Source organism: Hyaena hyaena, unplaced genomic scaffold (assembly GCF_003009895.1).
Source record: "Hyaena hyaena isolate Hyena2069 unplaced genomic scaffold, ASM300989v1 scaffold_80, whole genome shotgun sequence".
Classification (NCBI taxonomy): Eukaryota; Metazoa; Chordata; class Mammalia; order Carnivora; family Hyaenidae; genus Hyaena; species Hyaena hyaena.
Genome location: NW_024080712.1, coordinates 2,214,001 through 2,235,585, shown reverse-complemented (window position 1 = coordinate 2,235,585; position 21,585 = coordinate 2,214,001). Strand labels below are relative to the sequence as shown.

General features: G+C 40.8%; 1 protein-coding gene across 2 annotated transcripts in view; it reads right to left on the bottom strand.

The window, feature by feature from the left end:
• The window catches only part of LOC120232893 (carbonic anhydrase 5B, mitochondrial), a 103,490-nt gene that overhangs the window by 63,645 nt on the left and 18,260 nt on the right, over positions 1 to 21,585 (bottom strand). For both annotated transcript variants that reach the window (XM_039233871.1, XM_039233877.1), the window contains exon 4: positions 17,955 to 18,050. In XM_039233871.1, the coding sequence (XP_039089802.1) occupies positions 17,955 to 18,050 (96 nt within the window). The remainder of the gene's footprint in view (positions 1 to 17,954; positions 18,051 to 21,585) is intronic.

The window sequence follows — 21,585 nt, the reverse complement described above, 5'->3', positions numbered from 1 at the left end:
GCTGCCCCTTCTAATGCTCTATGAAACTCAGTCTTGCCACATCCATCAGGAACAGGGCTGCCCCGCTTGTGAGGCATTGTATTCCCCAATGCATGCATTATTTTCCTTTGAATAAAGGACATCAAATTTGTCACTAAATTGTATTATTTTTGTCATCTGACAATAACCACAGGCCTTTTTGATCTGGTTAGTAGGTATAGTTGGGGCAGAAAACATAGGAAGCCACTTTAATAGTACTTACTATGGCCCCTTATATAATACATTCTCAATAAATCTTCATTGAATGTATATCCCTTTAACTCATGTAGAGAGCTATGTTTTTCCCTCCACAGTAGCAAGATTTGCTACATGTAACTCTTCATATGCCAGCAATAACGATTTTAAGGTAACATATTAGTTATTTTTCCTTCCTATCCTCCTCCATTCCATTTCTGCCTTGAAGATGGTGGAAACGCTCACAGTGTTGAGCTAGAAGGTACACAGAGAAAGGAACAATTCTCAACAGAGCACTTTTATTCAGCTAACTCTGACCTTGAGAACTCTGCTTTATTTACATAAAATGTTTCAAATGTCATTCAATCTGGCCTTAAAAAATAACAGGAAATGTGAACAAATACAGACTGAGTTACTGAGTTACTTTTTACGTAGTTAGCAATAACTTACTTCTTCCCCGAATGATTTGAGGCAACTTAAGAAAATATAGACAATACTGGATCAATGAAATAGTTGAAGGAATCAAGGAAAGGAGCGCTTAAAAGAAAGAGAGTAATGTAGCCAACGATTAGATAGACAAGTAGACAAGCCGTTAGATCATGAACTACCCTTGGTGAGCACAGAGGGAAATGTTCTTGCAGGCCAGAGATTTGACTGTAAGCCTCTGAATGCCCATCAAAAGAGATAATGATAATTTTAAGGTTTTCCAGTGTTCATAGCACAAAAGCTGATTGATTGGGGAAGTAAAGCTGTCTCAATTTTTAGTACCAAGAGAAATCCTGCTTTGTCAGAAAGACGGTGTGTTGAGCTAAGGGGAATGTAAGTGATGTTGTAAATCATTGCCATAAGCACAAAGCACAGTGCATCAAACCACGTCCAAACTTTCCTGTCCAACTAAGTAAAGTACACAGGTCCTGAATGGTCTTACCTACTCCAGGGTAGCATTTAGATTATTGTTCTCCAGGATGGCAAGTAGGTTTCAACTCGCATTTCAACTCTGCTCCATTCAAAGTAGCCGACTGAACAACTGTACTGGGAAGCTTGGGGGCTGAAGGCAGGAAAACGGAAGGAAAATGTTTTGTGATTGATCAACACTACAGGACGAGTGAGTGGCTGCAAGCAACGACCTGTCCGGTATGTCTGATTTGTAGGAAGAGAGGTCCTTACAGTCTTCCAGAAACCACACTTCTCATTAAAGGGCTGCAGCTAACTATCACACAGAAGAGAGTATAAGGCCATTGTCATTGGCCAAAACTTAAGGAAAGAAGCTTTGAGGTATTAATTCATATGCTTTTATAGCAACTAGGAGGAGAGTTTACGGTTCTGTTATGAAAATGAGAGCTTCTAACCAAAGCGGTACGAGGCCTGACGCCCCTTCCACCTCTTTACAAAGGCTGGCAAAGGAAGTACATATGGGCAGGGCGAAATACCTCTGGGTAAATTCCACCAGGTGGCCTGATAGGCGATCAAAAACAGAACCAGGCACATTCGCAAGAATTTTAGCCTAGGAAAGCAGCAAGCATTGTATGTCAAGACCATGAAAAACTTCCAGCGTAACATCTAAGAAACAGTGTAAATAACTAAACCTCTAGGAGAAAATATCAGAACATTCATAGTCTTACTTTTACCACATAAAACTCATGATTTATTGGTCTTCATTCACAGGCGGGGACACATAGGCACACGTGTTCTTTAAAAAAAAAAAAGAAAAAAGAAACTGTTGTTTAAAGTCCCATTTTAGGAATATGATGTTGGCAAAATTATACTCAGTTTGTCTAATTTTTGTTTCCAAGCAGTAGTGATTCACTTTCATTGAAGTAAGGCAATGTTAGCTTATGAAAAACACATCAAAGTTCATCATTATTATGGCTGTAAAATTAACCTACAAAACTTGATGAGCCTTTTCAATATCATAGTTTCACAAGATTTTCTTGTCCTAAAATAGGGCATAAAATATCAGGATGGAGACAAAAATATTCCAAAGCCTTTTTTATGACAGATCCTGAAAATCATTTTTTTTTTTTTCTGTCTAGGAATGAGAAAAAAATGTACTGGGCTTCATAAAAATCAAGTTTATGATTAGGATTAGTCAATTGAATTATATTCCACAAATATTCATGAACCATTAAAAATGCAAAAATGGACCAAATACAGCAGTCCTCTGCCCTCCAGGAAGTTTCAATTTTGTAGAACATAATAGCAAATCACATTGGCAACACTTGCATTTACGAATGTGAAAAAAAAATACTATGAGAAAATAGGAAAAGGAGAGAATTAAAGTTAGTAGATTGAGGGGCGCCTGGGTGGCTCAGTCGGTTAAGTGTCTGACTCTTAGTTTTGGCTCAGATCATGATCTCACAGTGGGTGAGTTCGAGCCCATGTCTGGCTCTGCGCTGGCAGCGCAGTCTGCTTGGGATTCTCTCTCTCTCTCCCTCTCTGCCCCTCTTCTGCTTGTGCTGGCTCTGTCTCTCTCAAAATAAATAAACAAACTTAAAAAAAAAAGTAAAAGTAGGTTGGACAAGTCAGTTACAAAACTCTTTTAAAAAAGCAAAAAAAAGGGGCAAGTTTTCTCAAAGGAGTTCATTGAGATAAGACCTGGAACAATGGCTAAGTTGTTTAAAGAAACAGGAACACTTACGACAGAGGTGGGGCGAGGTCCACTTGCAGGGACTGGCAGGTAGGATGGCTCAGAGGTGAGTGGGGAGGGGGGCATCGGGGTGTAGATGCCTCTGAAAAGCCAGATGAGGTCCAGATCTTAGAGGCCAAAGAGTTCGGATTCTCTGACATAGGCCCCAGGGTGCCCATGACGATTTCAGTGTGGTGATGACTTCAATGCAAATGTCAAGAAGGAGGTCAATGGAAGGCAGGAATAGCCTTGTGGGACTGAGAGCTTTCCTCGTCCCCGTTGGACTGGCAGCCCACAGTACCTCAGGCAACGAGGGGAGTGCCCGGAAGGCTCTGGAGGCAGGAAGGAAAGGGGACAAGAGTTTGCAGAATAAGCGAATGAAGCAGGAGAAGTGGAGCTTGGAAATGACAGGCGACACTGACTTTATGCCACTTTTTCTGGGCCTCGGTTGTTTCCACTTGGACAGTGACGCCTGCGCTGAAGGATATATTAGATTGGATTCCGGTTTACTAATTCTGCCCTGCTGCATTGTGGTTCACGTTGTGAACAGACGTGAGGAAAGCAGCAAGGGGGCTGAGATGGGTGCCAGCTAATCTGAAAAGCAGGTCCTGACCTAACAGAGCTGGGAGAAAAACAAAACAAAACAAAACTTTGAGAGTGTGGTGACTGAAAGGGCACCGAGAGGGTAAAGTGTTGGGACAGCAGTGGGGGAAGTGGTGGAGCTGGTGGGAGACCAGACCCACCGGTGTCAGCGGGGGGCAGGGGGCTGGGACAAGGTTTGGCTTGGGGCAGAGAGTGGGTTCCAGCTGCCTCGTGCCTCGCTGTCCCGCAGGTCCCTCCAATGGACCTTGTCACACTCCTCTCCCCCCCCCCGCCCCCCGCCCCTTGCTCTGTACCCCGTGAACACAGCAGGGGTGTTTCATCTACTCAATTTTCCCAGCTAGAAATCTCTGTGGTCCTTGACTGCTTTGTCTTCCTCCCCAGCCATAATCAATGGCTAGGAAGTCCTGTCATTTCTGTCTGTTAAAAGCCTCTTGAATCTGTCCCTTCTCCTTACCAACTGGCATTCTCATCCCAGAAGCACCACCATGTCCTCCCTGACTCATCAGAACTGGCTTATGGCCGGTGTCCTGGCACCAGTTTCTCGCACACCCGTGCACTGTGCTGGTCCTACGAGCAAATCTGAGTGTGCCTCTATTAACTTAAAAACCCGGGGGCGCCTGGGTGGCTTAGTCGGTTAAGCGTCCGACTTTCGCTTAGGTCATGATCTCACAGTTCGTGGGTTCGGGCCCCGCGTCCGGCTCTGTGCTGACTGCCAGCTCAGGGCCTGGAGCCTGTTTCAGAGTCTGTGTCTCCCTCTCTATCTGACCATTCCCTGCTCACGCTGTCTCTCTCTCTCTCCTAGAAATCAATAAAACATTGAAAAAAACAAAACAAAACAGAACAAAACAAAACAAAACCCAAACTGGCCATTCACTGGCCATCAAACTCCTTGGTAGTCTGTAAAGGTCCTTATCGCCTGGTCCTGATCTGCCTCTCCAGCTTCCTACAACCCGGCCACACCATCCCATGCTGTGTCCATCTCTAACCCACATATAGGCCTTGCTGTATCTCAGCACAGGCTCTTCTCTGTCTGGGCTGTCTTCGTCCTCTCCAATGCTGGTGTGTTGTGCAAGACTCAGCCTGAACACCTCTCCTCCCCCAGAAACTTTTCACCAGTGCTCCAAGTCTTTAGTCACTGCATTTCTTAATGTTCCTTTGTCAGTTGACAGATTTAAAAAAAAAAATAGTAGTACCGTCCTTACTGGTCAATGTCATACTTCTGCTTCTCAACAACATTCACCCTCCCTGAGTGCTCTGATGCTGACCAGATGCTCGGCGATGATTTGCTTAAAATCAAATTTAAGGGGCGCCTGGGCGGCTCAGTCGGTTGAATGTCCGACTTTGGCTCAGGTCATGATCTCCCGGTTCGTGGGTTTGAGCCCCGCATCAGGCTCTTTGCTGACAGCTCAGAGCCTGGAGCCTGCTTCACATTCTGTATCTCCCTCTCTCTCTGACCCTCCCCTGCTCATGCTGCCTCTCTCTCTCTCTCTCAGAAATAAATAAAACATTAAAAAAAAGATCAAATTCAATAACTTGTGTAAAGTGCCTAGTAAGGGCCAGACACCACGTCAGACAGCTAACTAATAATAGAAGCTCAGTGAAAACCAATTGGCTTTGTAGTGAATCCTAAAGTAGTAGACGATTAAGGATATGCTGAGTAAGTCCAGCTTCATCATCGTATTTGTTGTACTTGGCTCATAACTCTGGACTTCGCCCCCTCCCAACATGTAGCAAAGTAGTTCTTGCATTATGAATCGCCCCTGCCTTTACTGAAGAGACCAAAGTTGAAGCAGCTGGAAAGAAAGAGAAAGAAGACAACCCCAAACTTCCCCGTATCTTCGTCCCAAGATGACTATTTTCAGAAAAGAAGGCTGCCCATTTCTTTGGGTTCTAGCAGCACCCACAGAAAGAAACCCTTATCTTTCCCCACAGATAAGGGTTCTTCTTTCCCTTATCTGTGGGGAAAGAAGAGGAGGCTGCTGTTTGGGGGTCATGCCCTGGGTTACGTTCCTTACGTGTATCCAGATGGCTAGCCCAGATTCCTCTGCCTTGGCATTTTAGATACTGACTGGAAATTTTCACTCGCCTGGTTTGCCATTGATTTCTGCTCCTCACCAACATTTTGCTCCATTTTTTTCTCAATCTGTGAACATGTTATATCATTTATTACTAGTATTTAGTTAGCATTTATTGGATGACTACTACACGCCAGGAACAATTTAAGCATAAAGCATGCAGATCTCATTTGATACTCACAAAATCTTATGTGGTGGGTACTGTTAAGTACCACTAAGGGAGAAGTGAAAGAAGGGCTTGTCCTCACCTTACTGGCATGAGGCCAAGATGAAGAGTCATGTGCCCAGATGCCACTAACCCCTGAGATTATTTATCATGGTGGCTCTTGCAGGGCAAGTCCATCTGTTATAGTTACAGCATATGTCACCTAGGCTTTCATAAATTTAAGCAAGTCTCGCTTAAAATAAAAAAGTGATTAAGAATAACCCAACTCTTATATCATTAATAGTTTTTTAAGTCCCACACACAATTATTCTTATTTCCCACCGAGATCTTTAGAAACCATGCAATACATCCAAAGCTACACAAACTCCAATTTCCAATCAAAAATGTGTAATTAAACATCATTATTAAAAACAACTTTTGAGTACTTATAGAGTGCAAGGTATAAGCTAAGATGGTGAGTGAAATGCACAGTGACACTGGCAATGTACATACATTTTAGTTAAAGGAGTTTTGAAACAGCCCCATGTAACATACAGGAGGATGTTGTGGAAAATGAGGGCCCCAGTGGGGACAAACGCAGGGGAGAGGTGTTCGTCCCCAAACAGCATTTGTGGGAATCAACCCACTAGTCTCAACCACTGGTCCATTTGGCTGCAAATATGTGGTCTCTTCTTGTAAAGCATTTTCAATCTTGTACTTAATACCAACAGTTAGATGTTTACTCAAGAAGGGGGATATTCAAAGGGAATAAAATCTAAGTACAAAATTTACATTTAAAATGGAAGCAAGGTCTTTCTCCACAAGCTTAAACAGAAAAATAAAATGAAATTTTGATTAGGCAAGTCAGATAAAGTAGATGAGGGAGGGTGAATTAATCAGTTATAGCAGCAGTAACATTAACTGAGATTCAATTAGAAATGAGGGTCATAGGTTTGATTATTTTACTTTCTCATTAGCCATCTTAATAAGAAGATAAATGAGCTTATGGTAATAGTAAATTCAGAATACTAAGAAAATGATAAAGCATTAGCTTATAGTATGTGTGATGAAAAATTATATATTGTACATATACTGATCTCTCATTTTAACCAGCATTCAATAAGTTTATTAAATAGTAATCTTTAGAGAAACATTGTGTAGGCCTTTAACTGGTCCTTTCTTCTGACTTATTAGTTGTGTTAATGGAAATAACCCCAAATCAGAAGAGTGAGAGTTAATAAAGGGAAACAGGAAATTTGTAAACTGTTAAGTTAGGCTGAAGCTGATAATATGGGGGTGCAGGGCCTTCTTTAGAATATCCCAAAAACCTGTGATCACAATAATGGAAAACAGAGTTTGAAAAGAGGAAAGACTGAAGTCAAAGTAAAGCCTAATCTACGCAAGCAGCGTGAAGGGTTGAAAGCAAACTCTGCGTTCTTTTTGGTATATGACTCACGTGTCCAAGTTGAGGACTCCTCAAGGCCGACTCTGCAGTCCTAAGATGCTTCTGTGCAGCTGTGAAGACTGAACCTGATCGTCGATGTTAATACCTAAGCAGGTGATGAGAAAACTCACTACATGTACAGCTAGGAGGTTATCCTCAGAACACAACATATGACTTATTTATTTATATATGTGAACAATAAAAGTAATGATCCCAATTTATCAATGTGTCAGGGCCAAATATTGTCTCATAGATCTTACACTAGATCCTATACTAGATCCTAAGTTGCTGTTTCTGATGTTGGGAAACTAGGAAGGAATATTACCCCTAAAGCATCTGCACGATGGAAGAGGCACCAGTAGTTCAAGCAGAGTTCCTCAGCCTTGCGCTAAGGACATTTAGGGCTGGATACGTCTTCGCTGTGGGGGCTGTCCTGGGTGCTGTAGGATGGCTAGCAGCATCCCTGTTCTCTGCCTACCCAGCAGAAGGCCACTGAAGTACCAACCCCTGTCCCCCCCAGTTTTAACAACTAGAAATAACTCCAGACATTTCCAGATGCCCTCTGGGGGGCAAAATTGCCCTTGAGTACCAAGTTAAAATATAATTGGTTTGCACAGAAGCAAACATCTTTTATTTCCATAGGTATTTTTCTTCAAATTTTTATTTAAATTCTAGTTAATTAACATACAGTGAAATACTGGTTTCAGGAGTAGAATTTATTGATTCATCACTTAAACATATAATACCCAGTGCTCATCACAAGTGCTCTCCTTAATGCCCACCGCCCATCTAGCCCATCCCCTCACCTACCTCCCTCCATCAACTCTCAGTTTGTTCTCTATCCTTAAGAGTCTCTAATGGTTTGTTTCCCCTCTCTTTCCCTCCCCCTTCCCCTATGTTCATATGTTTTGTTTCTTAAACTCTACATTTGACTAAAATCATATGGTATTTGTCTTTCTCTGACTTATTTTGCTTAGCATAACACTCTCTAGCTCCATTCACATCACTGCAAGTGGCAAGATTTCATTCCTTTTTATAAATAATATTCCTTTGTGTGTGTATACACATATATATGTATACATTTATATATCACATCTTTATCCATTCACCAGTTGATGGACATTTGACATTTGGGCTCTTTCCAATGTTTAGCTATTGGTGATAATGTTGATATGCACATCAAGGTGCATGTGCCTTTCTGAATCACTATTTTTGTAGCCTTTGGGTGCAACTGCTGGGTCGTAGGGTATTTCTATTTTTAACTTCTTGAGGAACCTCCACACTGTTTTCCAGAGTGGCTGCACCAGTTCGCATTCCCACCAACAGCATAAGAGGGCTCCCCTTTCTCCGCATCCTCACCAACATCTGTTGTTTCCTGTGTTGTTAATTTTAGCCATTCTGACAGGTGTGAGGTGGTATCTCGTTGTGGGTTTGATTTGTATTTCCCTGATGATGAGTGACGTTGAGCATCTTTTCATGTGTCTGTTAGCCATCTGGATGTCTTCTCTGGGAAAATGTCTATTCATGTCTTCTGCCCATTCCTTCACTGGACTATTTGTTTTTTGTATCCCAATATGTATTTTAACCTAATGATAGTGTAAAGAGGGTAGAATCATTTTGTTACCTCTCTAAGTATTCTGTAAATATTGGGGTAATTATTATAGGCCTCTTGAAATTCTTTATTATATGGGGGCGCCTGGGTGGCTTAGTCGGTTAAGCGTCCGACTTTTGCTTAGGTCGTGATCTCGCGGTTCGTGGGTTCGAGCCCCGCATCGGGCTGTGTGCTGACTGGCAGCTCAGAGCCTGGAGCCTGTTTCAGAGTCTGTGACTCCCTCTCTCTCTGACCCTCCCCTGCTCACGCTGTCTCTCTCTCTCTCTCCTAGAAATAAATAAAACATTAAAAAAATTTAAAAAAAAATTCTTTATTATATAGATATGTTGATTTCATTCCAATTAAACTATGAAGGATCACATTTTATTAAAAATCAAAAACTTCAGGGCGCCTGGTTGGCTCAGGTGGTAAAGTATGCGACGCTGGACTTCAGGGTTGTATGTCTGAGCCCCATGCTGGGTGTGGAGATTACTTAAAAATAAAATCATAAAAAATGTACAACTCCTATTCTAGAAAATTAGTGAGTGGTGCTAAATATAATTGAGATGCTGGTTTTAACAGTGTAGGTTTTTATTTTATAAAAGGTTTCCATATTCAATGATTAAAGGTTTTATTTGATTTCTTTTAACGTGTCAGAGCCACATACACTTTCCAAAGCCAATAAAAATTTACAGAGTAATATCGTATTTTAAATGGTTTCACAGTTTACTGCAGTAGATTTAGGTGCTATAGGTTTAGTAAATTTCTGTTTGTGATAATGAAATGGAATAACCAGGGTTTGATTCCAAGTAAATGGATATACATATGCCTACATGCTTTTACAGCACTCTGAACTTTATTTTTTTAAACATTTATTTATTTTTGAGAGAGAGAGAGAGACAGAGTGCTAGCGGGGGAGGGGCAGAGAGAGGAAGACACAGAATCCGAAGCAGGTTCCAGGCTCCGAGCTGTCAGCACAGAGCCCGGCGTGGGGTCTGAACTCAGGAACTGCGAAATCATGACCTGAGCCAAAGTCGGACACTTAACCGACTGAGCCACCCAGGTGCCCCACAGCACTATGAACCTTAAAAGGCATCTTGCATGAAGTAAAGGAATGACACATGCGTTTTCTTTCCATGTGATGTCATATTTAATTTACCCTCAGGGCATTAGATCAATAGTTATGTATGAGAAACTGCTTTTCAACAGTGCTGTGGAATATGAAAAACATGGGGAATCCACTTCTTTTTCCTTTCTCAGGAGACTTGATGCCATTTGTATTGCTCAGAACAACAGTAATCTCAACTTTTTTTAAAAAAAAAATTTAACGTTTTTATTACTGAGAGACAGAGACAAAGCATGAACATGGGTAGGGCAGAGAGAGGGGGAGACACAGAATCTGAAGTAGGCTCCAGGCTCTGAGCCGTCAGCACAGAGCCCGATGCGGGGCTGGAACTCACAAACCATGAGATCATGACCTGAGCTGAAGTCAGACGCCTAACCGACCGAGCCACTCAGGTGTCTCAGTAATCTCAACTTTTTATCTTCATTCTCTAAACTCTGAACGTTGGAAGTAAATAGTAACATATTCAGAATGATTGCAACTGCTTTATTTGAATCGTTATCACTGCTACTAATAGGTTATTGGGCTCCTATATGTGGAACTGCTGAAATGAGCATCGTATGAAGCAAATTACATACAGACGAATCCTCTGGAAGTTCACTACTTAAAACATGTCATACTAAATTTGTGCAAGATACTAAAAATTATAGGAATGTAGAGACAGTATATGTTGACAGACAAGAATCCTAGATCTGGTTCACGTTTCCATGTATTTTATTGAGATCTCCATAAGCTATGTAACAATTAATTTGTTTTTAGTAGTTTCTATGTAATATGCAACTTGTGGTGTCTTTGGATTTGAAATCAAATTATTAACAGTGTCTCATATTTGTCACTTGTGCTTCTGTCTTTCTAATCACCTGAAAGGACCAATAAAAGTTGCTATTTTGAATCATGACATTTTGGGCTGCACATCTGACAATTTGTTTTGCTGTTGTCAAATAAGTCCAAGCATATGAGCACATCAACCCATAGTTAGGAATTTGCTTCATTCTGATATAAAAATCTTATTACCTTAGAAGTTGTATATTTCATAGCTCTTTAATATTCTGGTAAGTCTCCTTTAAAACAGTATGAAACAGGGGCACCTGGATGGCTCAGTAAGTTAAGCGTCTGACTTCGGCTCAGGTCATGATCTCGTGGATTATGAGTTCGAGCCCCTCATTGGGCTCTATGCTGACAGCTCAGAGCCTGGAACCTGCTTCAGATTCTGTGTCTTCCTCTCTCTCTGCCCCTCCTTTGCTCACACTGTCTCTCTCTCTCCAAAATAAAATAAAGAAATAAATAAAATAAAACAATATGAAACAGTTACCTATAATGCTTTTATTGTGAAAAGGGAAATTTACTCTAACAGCACAGTATTCATTCATGATTCCTTTAAAAAGGATATTGGTAACTCGCGCCCATACATCACACGGAAAAGATCTGAAGCCATTGGAAACCTTACAAAACCTGAGAGATTGGGAGAAAAAGGACGCAGAACCCACTGAGAAAGCCTTCTAACGTGAGTGCGAACTGGGGAAGATAAAATCGGGCCAGGATCGGAGACTCCAGGGTGGGAGGTGATCCCCCTCTACCCTCTACGGGGAGTGAGAGGTGAAAAGGAGAGTCCGAAACAGAAAAACCTCCGCTCGGGGGGAAAAAACCTCCGCTCGGGGCATAGAAAGACCGTATTTGCCAAACACCTGCACGCCAGGTCCCCTCGTGCCAACTGGTCCGGGGCGGGGGGGGGGGGGGGTGAGCACACAAACTGCTGCTTTGTGCGGGCTCCAGGCGGCTGGACTTCAGAAGAAAGCCAGAGTAGCTATACTTATATCAGACAAACTGGACTTTAAAGACAGTAACAAGAGATGAAGAAGGACACTACATAATAATTACAGGGTCCATCCATCAGGAAGAACTAACTATCATAAATGTCTACGCCCTGAATATGGGAGCACCTAAATATCTAAAACAATCACAAACAGAAACAAGCTTATAGATAAGAATGTGCTAATAGCAGGGGACTTTAATACTCCGCTTACAGCAATGGATAGGTCAACCAGACAGAAAATCACTAAAGAAATAATGGACTTGAAAGACACATTGGACCAGATGGATCTGACGGATATATTTAGAACTTTACATCCTGAGGCCAGGGAATTTACTTTCTTCTCAAGTGCGCATGGCACATTCTCCAAGATAGATCACATACTGGGACATAAAGCAGCCCTCAATAAATATAAAAGAATAGAGGTCATACCATGCACACTGTCAGATCACAATGCTTTGAAACTTGAAATCAATTACAGGAAGAAGTCTGGAAAACCGCCAAAAACATGGAGGTTAAAGAACACCCTTCTAAAGAATGAATGGGCCAATCAGGCAATTAGAGAGGAAATTAAAAAATATATGGAAACAAATGAAAATGAAAACACAACAATTCAAAATCTATGGGATGCGGCCAAGGCAGTCCTAAGAGGAAAGTACATTGCTCTCCAGGCCTATTTCAAGAGATTAGAAAAAGCACAAGTCCAAAATCTAACAGCTCACCTAAAGGAGCTAGAGGCAGAGCAACAAGAACGCCCTAAACCCAGTAGAAGAAGAGAAATAGTAAAAATTAGAGCAGAAATAAACAACATAGAGACCAAAGAAACAATTGAACAGATCAATGAAACCAAGAGTTGGTTTTTTGAAAAAGTAAACAAAATTGACAAACCTCTAGCCAGGCTTATCAAAAAGAAAAGAGAGAGCACCCAAATAGACAAAATTATGAATGAAAATGGACTTATTACAACCAACCCCTCAGAAATACAAGCAATTATCAGGGAATACTATGAAAAATTATATGCCAACAAATTGGACAACTTAGAAGAAATGGACAAATTCCTAAACACACACTCACTACCAAAATTCACACGGGAAGAAATAGAAAACCTGAACAGACCCATAACGAGTGAAGAAATCGAATCAGTGATCAAAAATCTCCCAACAAATAAGAGCCCTGGACCTGATGGTTTCCCTGGGGAATTCTACCAGACATTTAAAACAGAATTAATCCCAATTCTTCTCAAGCTATTCCAAAAAATAGAAGTCGAAGGAAAACTCCCGGACTCATTTTATGAAGCCAGCATCACTCTGATTCCCAAGCCAGACAGAGATCCAACAAAAAAAGAGAACTATAGGCCAATATCCTTGATGAATACGGATGCAAAAATTCTCAACAAGATCCTTGCAAATCGAATCCAGCAGCATATCAAAAGAATCATCCACCAAGATCAAGTGGGATTCATTCCTGGGTTACAGGGCTGGTTCAACATTCGCAAATCAATCAATGTGATCCATCATATCAATAAAAGAAAAGATAAAAACCATATGATCCTGTCAATAGATGCAGAAAAAGCATTTGACAAAATACAGCATCCCTTCTTAATAAAGACTCTCGAGAAAGTTGGGATAGAAGGAACCTACTTAAACATCATCAAAGCCATCTATGAGAAGCCTTCAGCTAACATCATCCTCAACGGGGAAAAACTGAGAGCTTTCCCCCTGAGATCAGGAACACGACAGGGATGTCCACTCTCACCACTGTTGTTTAACATAGTGCTGGAAGTCCTAGCATCAGCCATCAGACAACAAAAGGAAATCAAAGGCATCAGAATTGGCAAAGAGGAAGTCAAACTTTCACTCTTCGCAGATGACATGATACTCTACATAGAAAACCCGACAGACTCCACCAGAAGCCTACTAGAACTGATCCAAGAATTCAGCCAAGTTGCAGGGTACAAAATCAACGTACAGAAATCGGTTGCATTTTTATACACCAATAATGAAGCAACAGAAAGAGAAATCAAGAAACTGATCCCATTCACAATTGCACAAAAAACCATAAAATACCTCGGAATAAACCTAACCAAGGATACAAGAGATCTGTATGATGAAAACTATAGAAAACTTATGAAGGAAATTGAAGAAGACACAAAGAAATGGAAAAACATTCCATGCTCATGGATAGGAAGAATAAATATAGTTAAGATGTCATTACTACCTAAAGCACTCTACACATTCAATGCAATTCCAATCAAAATTGCACCAGCATACTTCTCAAAACTAGAACAAACTATCCAAAAATTTGTATGGAACCACAAAAGACCCCGAATAGCCAAAGTAATACTGAAAAATAAAACCAAAACGGGAGGTATCACCATCCCAGACTTCAGCCTCTACTACAAAGCTGTCATCCTCAAGACAGTATGGTATTGGCACAAAAACAGACACATAGACCAATGGAACAGAATTGAGAACTCAGAAGTGGACCCAAAAGTATACAGCCAACTGATCTTTGACAAAGCAGGAAAGAATATCCAATGGAAAAAAGACAGCCTTTTTAACAGATGGTGTTGGGAGAACTGGACAGCAACATGCAGAAGAATGAAACTAGATCATTTTCTCACACCATGCACAAAAATCAACTCAAAATGGATAAAGGACCTGAACGTGAGACAGGAAACTATCAACACCCTAGAGGAGAAAGCAGGAAACAACCTCCTTGACCTCCACCGCAGCAACTTCTTACTTGACACATCCCCAAAAGCAAGGGAATCAAGAGCAAAAATAAACTGTTGGGACCTCATCAAGATTAAAAGCTTCTGCACAGCCAAGGAAACAACCCAGAAAATTAATAGGCAACCAACGGAATGGGAAAAGATAGTTGCAAATGACATATCAGATAAAGGGTTAATATCCAGAATCTATAAGGAACTCACCAAACTACACGCCCGAAAAACAAACAACCCAGTGAAGAAATGGGCAGAAGACATGAACAGACACTTCTCCAAAGAGGACATCCAGATGGCCAACAGACACATGAAACGATGCTCAGCATCCCTCCTCATCAGGGAAATACAAATCAAAACCACACTGAGATACCACCTCACGCCAGTCAGAGTGGCTAAAATGAGCAAATCAGAGAACTCTAGATGCTGGCGAGGATGTGGAGAAACGGGCACCCTCCTACACTGTTGGTGGGAATGTAAACTGGTACAGCCCCTCTGGAAAACAGTGTGGAGGTTCCTCAGGAAACTAACAATAGAACTCCCTTATGACCCAGCAATAGCACTGCTAGGAATTTACCCAAGGGATACAGAAATGCTGAGGCATAGGAGCACATGTACCCCAATGTTCATAGCAGCACTCTCCACAATAGCTAAAACATGGAAAGAGCCTAAGTGTCCATCAACAGATGAATGGATCAAGAAGATGTGGTTTATCTATACCATGGAATACTACATGGCAATGAGAAACAATGAAATCTGGCCATGTGTAGCAACATGGATGGACCTTGAGGGTGTTATGCTGAGCGAAATAAGTCAGGCAGAGAAGGACAGATATCATATGTTTGCACGTATAGGAGGATTAGGAGGAACTTGACGGAGGAACAAGGGGGAGAAGAAGTGGGGAAATGGTGGGGGAAAGGGAGAGAGGCAAACCATGAGAGACTCTTGGATGCTGACAAAAACTGAGGACTGATGGATGTGGGGGGGAGGGGGAGTGGGCATGGAGGAGGACACTCGTGGGGATGAGCACTGGTTGTTCTGTGGAAACTAATTTGACAATAAACTATTTGTAAAAAAAAAAATAAAGAAATTTTATGTGTACAACGAAAAATAAATAAATAAATAAAATAAAAAATGTAAAAAAAAAAGGATATTGTTAGATGCTTATTTGAAATTATGAATGAAATATCTTTGGATATTAGGGGGTAAGTTGTACGTGTACTCCCTCTTATAAAGCCCAAGATTAAAAATGCATTGATGTACTTCAGGTTAATATGAATGCTATTTTAAATAAGATATACACATATACAATAAAACCTTGGTTTGTGAGCATAGTTCATTCCAGAAACATGCTTGTAATCCAAAGCACTTGTATATCAATGTGAATTTCAAGAACCACTGGCTCAGTTGTGATCATGGGACACGTGGTGTCACACACTACTCGTTACAAGACTGCTTGTTTCTCAAGTTAAAATAATTATTAGAAATGTTTGCTCATCTTGTGGAACGCTAGCAGAAGAAGTTACTCGCAATCCAAGGTTTAACTGGGTATGTTTAGTTAAACCTGAAAGGGATTGAGCAATTTAGAAAATACTTTTCGAAGTAATTCCTAGGTTATAGAAAAAATTAAAATTGTATATATTGAAAATGAATAATAATGAGATCACTGTGCATCTACACCTCTTATGTCACATGGCCAAAGCAGTAGTCAGAGGAAAATACACAGTCACAGATGTTTTCCTTATTAACTATGAAAAAATAAATGAGCGTATTAGTCACTTCAAGAGTTATAGGGGTGCCTGGGTGGCTCAGTTGATTAAGCGTCTGAATTTGGCTCAGGTCATGATCTCACAGTTTGTGAGTTCAAGCCCCACAGCGGGCTCTGTGCTGACAGCTCAAAGCCTGGAGTCTGCTTCGGATTCCGCGTCTCTCTCTCTGCCCCTCCCCTTTTCACACGCTCTCTCTCTCAAAAATAAATAAACGTCAAAAAATTTTTTTAAATAAAAGGAAGGACGAAAGGAAGGAAGGAAGGAAGGACGGACTAATGGACTAGTTTGATTCCTTATAACATTTTTTGAGATTGAAATGTTGATTTTGAGGGCGCCTGGGTGGCTCAATAGGTTAAACATCTGACTTCAGCTCAGGTCATGATCTCACAGTTTGTGAGTTCCAGCCCCGCGTTGGGCTCAGTGCTGACAGCTCAGAGCCTGGAGCCTGCTTCAGATTCTGTGTCTCCCTGTCTCTCTCTGCCCCTTCCCCTCCTGTCAAAAATAAATAATAAAAACATTTTAAAGAAGAGTTATAAAAAGAACAGTAAAACAAGTAGAAGAACTGGAGGAATGACTTAATAAATGTAAGATGGATAAATCAGAAAGCAAAAAGAATGGAAATAAAAACAAATCCAAGAACATGCCCTTTGAAAAAACAATAACAAAAATAGCAAAATTTCTGGCAAGTCTAATGGAAAATGAGAAAAATGTATTCACTAGCAAATACATGAACATGGCAACAAATATAGATGTTTTATGGAAAATATTCTATAAAGCTCATGAGAATACTGGAAAATCTGAATGAATTAAATGATTTTCTTAGGAGCTGTACGGAATCTAAATGCATTCAGAAAGAAGTATTAAATCTAAGATAACTAAACAATGGAAGCAATGGAATTTTCAGAGAACTGGCCCAAAATATGTATGGTCCAGATTATTTACCTGTACATTTGTTATGTGTATCCTTTGTGAATATTTCTGTACATAGAAAATGTTGGAAATATTTTTGTATGACTTCCAAGGTGATATTATAACGACAAAAAAAGATAATCTTCAGGACTTAGCACTGAAAAGGAACCTACATTCTATTCTTCTCATGAAAACATATCTAAAAGTCTGAGGGAAAAAGTAGCAAAATAAGTCCAGTAGCTGTTAAAAATAATCAAACTGAGTTCACCTAAGGATTGTTTTCAATGTAATGAAATGTACTAGTATAATGCAGCAAATGAAAGCCCAATGATTACACTACTCGATACTGAAAACACAATCAATAAAACTCAACGTCAATTATTTATAAAATGAATTTTTAGTAAACTAGAGATAAAAGGACACCTTTGTCACATGACACATTATTTAAAATGACTCACAAGGGGCGCCTGGGTGGCTCAGTTGGTTAAGCATCTGACTCTTGATTTCACCTCAGGTCATGATCTCACAGTTCATAGGTTTGAGCCCCATGTTGGGCTCTGCACTGACAGCAGAAGCCTGCTTGGGATTCCCTCTCTTTCTCTCTCTCTCCCCCTTCCCTGCTCATGCACATGCGCTCTCTCTCTCAAAACAAATAAATAAATAACTTTAAGAATATAAAAAAATAGGGGCGCTTAGGTGGCTCAGGTGGTTAAGCATCCGACTTTGGCTCAGGTCATGATCTTGCTGTTAGTGAGTTCAAGCCACTCATCGGGCTCTGTGCTGACATCTCAGAGCCTGGAGCCTGCTTCGGATTCTCTGTCTCCCTCTCTCTTCCCCTCCCCTGCTTGCACTCTCTCTTTCTCAAGAATAAATAAACGTTATAAAGATTTTTTTAAATTAAATAATAATAAAATGACTCACAAGATCCTGTGGCAGAGCAGTATTCCCATTAAGGTGAGGAAGAAGACAAGGGTCCATGTCATTCCCACCATTCCATCACCCTGTTCTGACAGTGCACTACAGTGAGACAGAAGAGGAACAATAGCATCATCAGCTGGGTATCACTGTTGAAGAGTAACAGAAAAAGCTGAAATCATGTGTACCTAACATGAATTATAGAACCACTTTCCAGGAAAGCAAGAGGGTAATCTCATACCAAATTGAAAGGGGGAACTGATATCTGACAAAGAAAGTGCAACATGGAAAATTTGAGAAAAATAAACACTCTGGCACAAAAAAGGGACAAAGGATCAAATAAGCAATTTACAAAAAAGAAATACAAATGGTCATTCAACATGTAAAATTTCAGCCTTAGGTGAAACAAAGCATTGCCAATCAAAGCAGTATTTATAAACTGCTGTTCCATGCGTATTGCCAAAAGGGTTTTGAGGACAATAATTTCTGGTGCAGGATACTGGAAAATGAACACGCCTATGCTGCAGAAAATATGTACAACGACATAATACTTTTGAAAGGACAATGACATGTATCAAAATCTTACATTTTTGCATAACTTTTGATCCTCAAATTTAAATGTTAAGAATTTATACCAAAGATATTATTACAAATGAGCAAAAAATTGTTCACTTCCAGAATATTTATCACAGCATTTTTTATTATAGTAAAAAAGAAAGTAAATTAGATTTAAAAGCATATGATATATCCATAAAATGAATGGAACAGTAGACAATCATTAAAAATTATATCATAGAGGAATTTTTTTAATATTTTTTATTTATTTCTAGGAGAGAGAGAGAGAGAGACAGCATGAGCAGGGGACGGTCAGAGAGAGAGGGAGATACAGACTCCGAAATAGGCTCCAGGCTCTGAGCTGGCAGTCAGCACAGAGCCCGACGCAGGGCCCGAACCCACGAACCGCGAGATCATGACCTAAGCGAAAAGTCGGACGCTTAACCGACTAAGCCACCCAAGCGCCCCATAGAGGAGTATATACTGATTCAAAATATGCTGTTAAGTTCAAGGGAGAAGGTGACGAAGTTTCATAATAGTGTAATCCCAGTTTATTGAGATTTAGTCGACATATAACTGTGTAAATTTAAGGCGTAATATGTGTTGATTTGATACATTGATGTATTGCAACATGATTACCACCATAGCATTAGCTAAAACCTCTATCACATCACATAATTATCATTTCTTTTTTTATGGTGAAAACAACTAAGATCCAGTCTCTTAGCAACTTTGAAGTTTACAATATAGTATTGTTGACTATAATCACTACACTGTATGTTTGTACCCTTAAGTAGTATCTCCCTATTCCCTCAATTCTTCTATCCTCCAGCTCTGGTAGCTAACATTCTATTTCTAGTTATTTTTGAAGAAGAAGTCTATCTGTATCTACATATATGCCTCTATTTACACACATGCATGAGCACACACAAAGAGAGACCCAAGGCTAAAAAAAAAAAATATGTTCCAAATATTTAGAAAACATAAATAATGATCATTGATGTTGATGGAATTACAGGTGATTTCTACCTTTCTCTTTTGGCTTCTATGTTATTTTCTATAAAGAACTTGCAGTGCTTTATTCTCTACCTTTAAAAAATGATACAACAAACAATGGGAAATCATAATTCAAAAGGGAAGAGATTTTCTTCTTTTTCAATAAATGGCTTACACTACAATACAGCATTTTGCTGTCTTCAATTCTGGTCACGTAAGTGACTAAATACAGTAAAAGAAAGACATTTGATACTTTTAGCAAGTTTAAAGCCAACACTGAATCAGATTTGTCTCTAACATGGCTTTGTTCCCTGATGCAAGTAATCATACTGGCTTTGTTAAACTCTCCACATACTGGCTTTGCTATTCTCCTGATGACTTTATCCAGTCTAACATTTCCCAAGATAACCTCACCTACTCTGACTTTGTTTTCAGGAGTAAGTTATGTGAGCTTGTCCTTCTAGGAAATTTCTATTTCATTTAATAGTGAAATTGCTAGAATGACTGGCCTAATTTTGGCTGTCTCTCCCCCTAGCACAACTTTTCCTGCCCCTGTGCCCTTGCAGTCAAGGTGAAGGAGAGGAGCACAGCTTCCTCAGGCGGAGTAACCAAACAGAAATGGGTCACCTGTGACACGATATCAGTCTGTCTAGGAGGGGGAAATGGTCGGACTCTCAAAGTGTTGCAGAAGTGCAGGTGTTGATCTTTTTCTCATTGTTGCTTTGAAAGTCCACGTTTTCATCAGGGCCACCCAATCTGATTTCTCCATTCATGACTTTCAAGCACAAGGTGGAACTTGGGGACTGGATTCGTGAAGAGGCAGCATAGCGTGGTAGAGAGGAAAGGCCGGACATCAACCTGCCAGCGCTCTTCTGCTGGCGTCTGTAGAATGCCCAGGAGGGGAGACGCTCTCCCACTCATTGTGGTAATCCTCAGAGCACCTCTGGGGCTCTGTTGCAGTTCCAGTTTGGACCGACGATGACCGATGAAGACGCGGTGCAGTTCGGTGCGATGGAGATAGGGTTCAAGGGACACCCGTTGCCACCAGCGCCTTACGCACCAGATCCTCACGGTTCCCTCCCGTGTAAGATGATTCTAACGACAGCAACTGAGGTGCTGCTTTGAGGGTGAGAGAAAGAGTCCCCCGTTGCCACCAGCGCCTTACACACCAGATCCTCACGGTTCCCTCCCGTGTAAGATGATTCTAACGACAGCAACTGTGAGGTGCTGCTTTGAGGGTGAGAGAAAGAGTCCAGCAAACCCGGTTCATGGCAGGGGGCTCCTAATGACAGTTGTGCAGATGCACTGACCCATGTAGCTGCCAGTCAGGTGTTTCTACATACGTTCATAGAAAATTTGGTCTCTCAGCAGCAGTAGTCTCATTTCAAGTGGTCAACAGCCACCTATGTCTGGGGGCTACCATATTGGATAGTGCCGATATAGAACCTTTCCATCATCACAGAATGCTCCGTTGGACAGCACTCCTATCATTAACTTGGAATTTACACAGCCAGCAGAACTTCGGGCTGACCAAAATGATGGCCTTTGAAGTGGAAGTTCTCCTCGGATGTTTATCTGTGGAGGTGAGAGTCAGGTGAGAGCATTCTTGGAAGGGCATCCTTTGTTCACCAGAGATAGGAAGGAGCGATGTTTGTTTTCTAAATTAAAATACCCTGACTATGAGCCAGCTACTTTAGCCCTAACAAGATAGAAAGTTGAAGCCAAGGAAAATGTCCACGGTGTACTTAGGCAGACAACAACAGAAGGGGCGGGCTGGGGGGATTCTGACTTTGAGTCAGCAGAGGAAACCCAGAGTTCAGGAAGGACAACTAATCTGTTTTCCAAACAGATTTTCGTAAATAACTGACAGGAGATGGGCTGCTTCTATCTATGTATTAGCCCAAATAATGGGGTTTAATCATTAAGCCTTATAGGTGGTGACTTGCTTGTTTCTCTGATATTCTAATCCGGGTCACAGAATGGTTAAGGCAGCTTTAAGTGGAGGGTGGATATTGTTTTCTTTCTTTCTTTCTTCTTTCTTTCTTTCTTTCTTTCTTTCTTTCTTTCTTTCTTTCTTTCTTTCTTT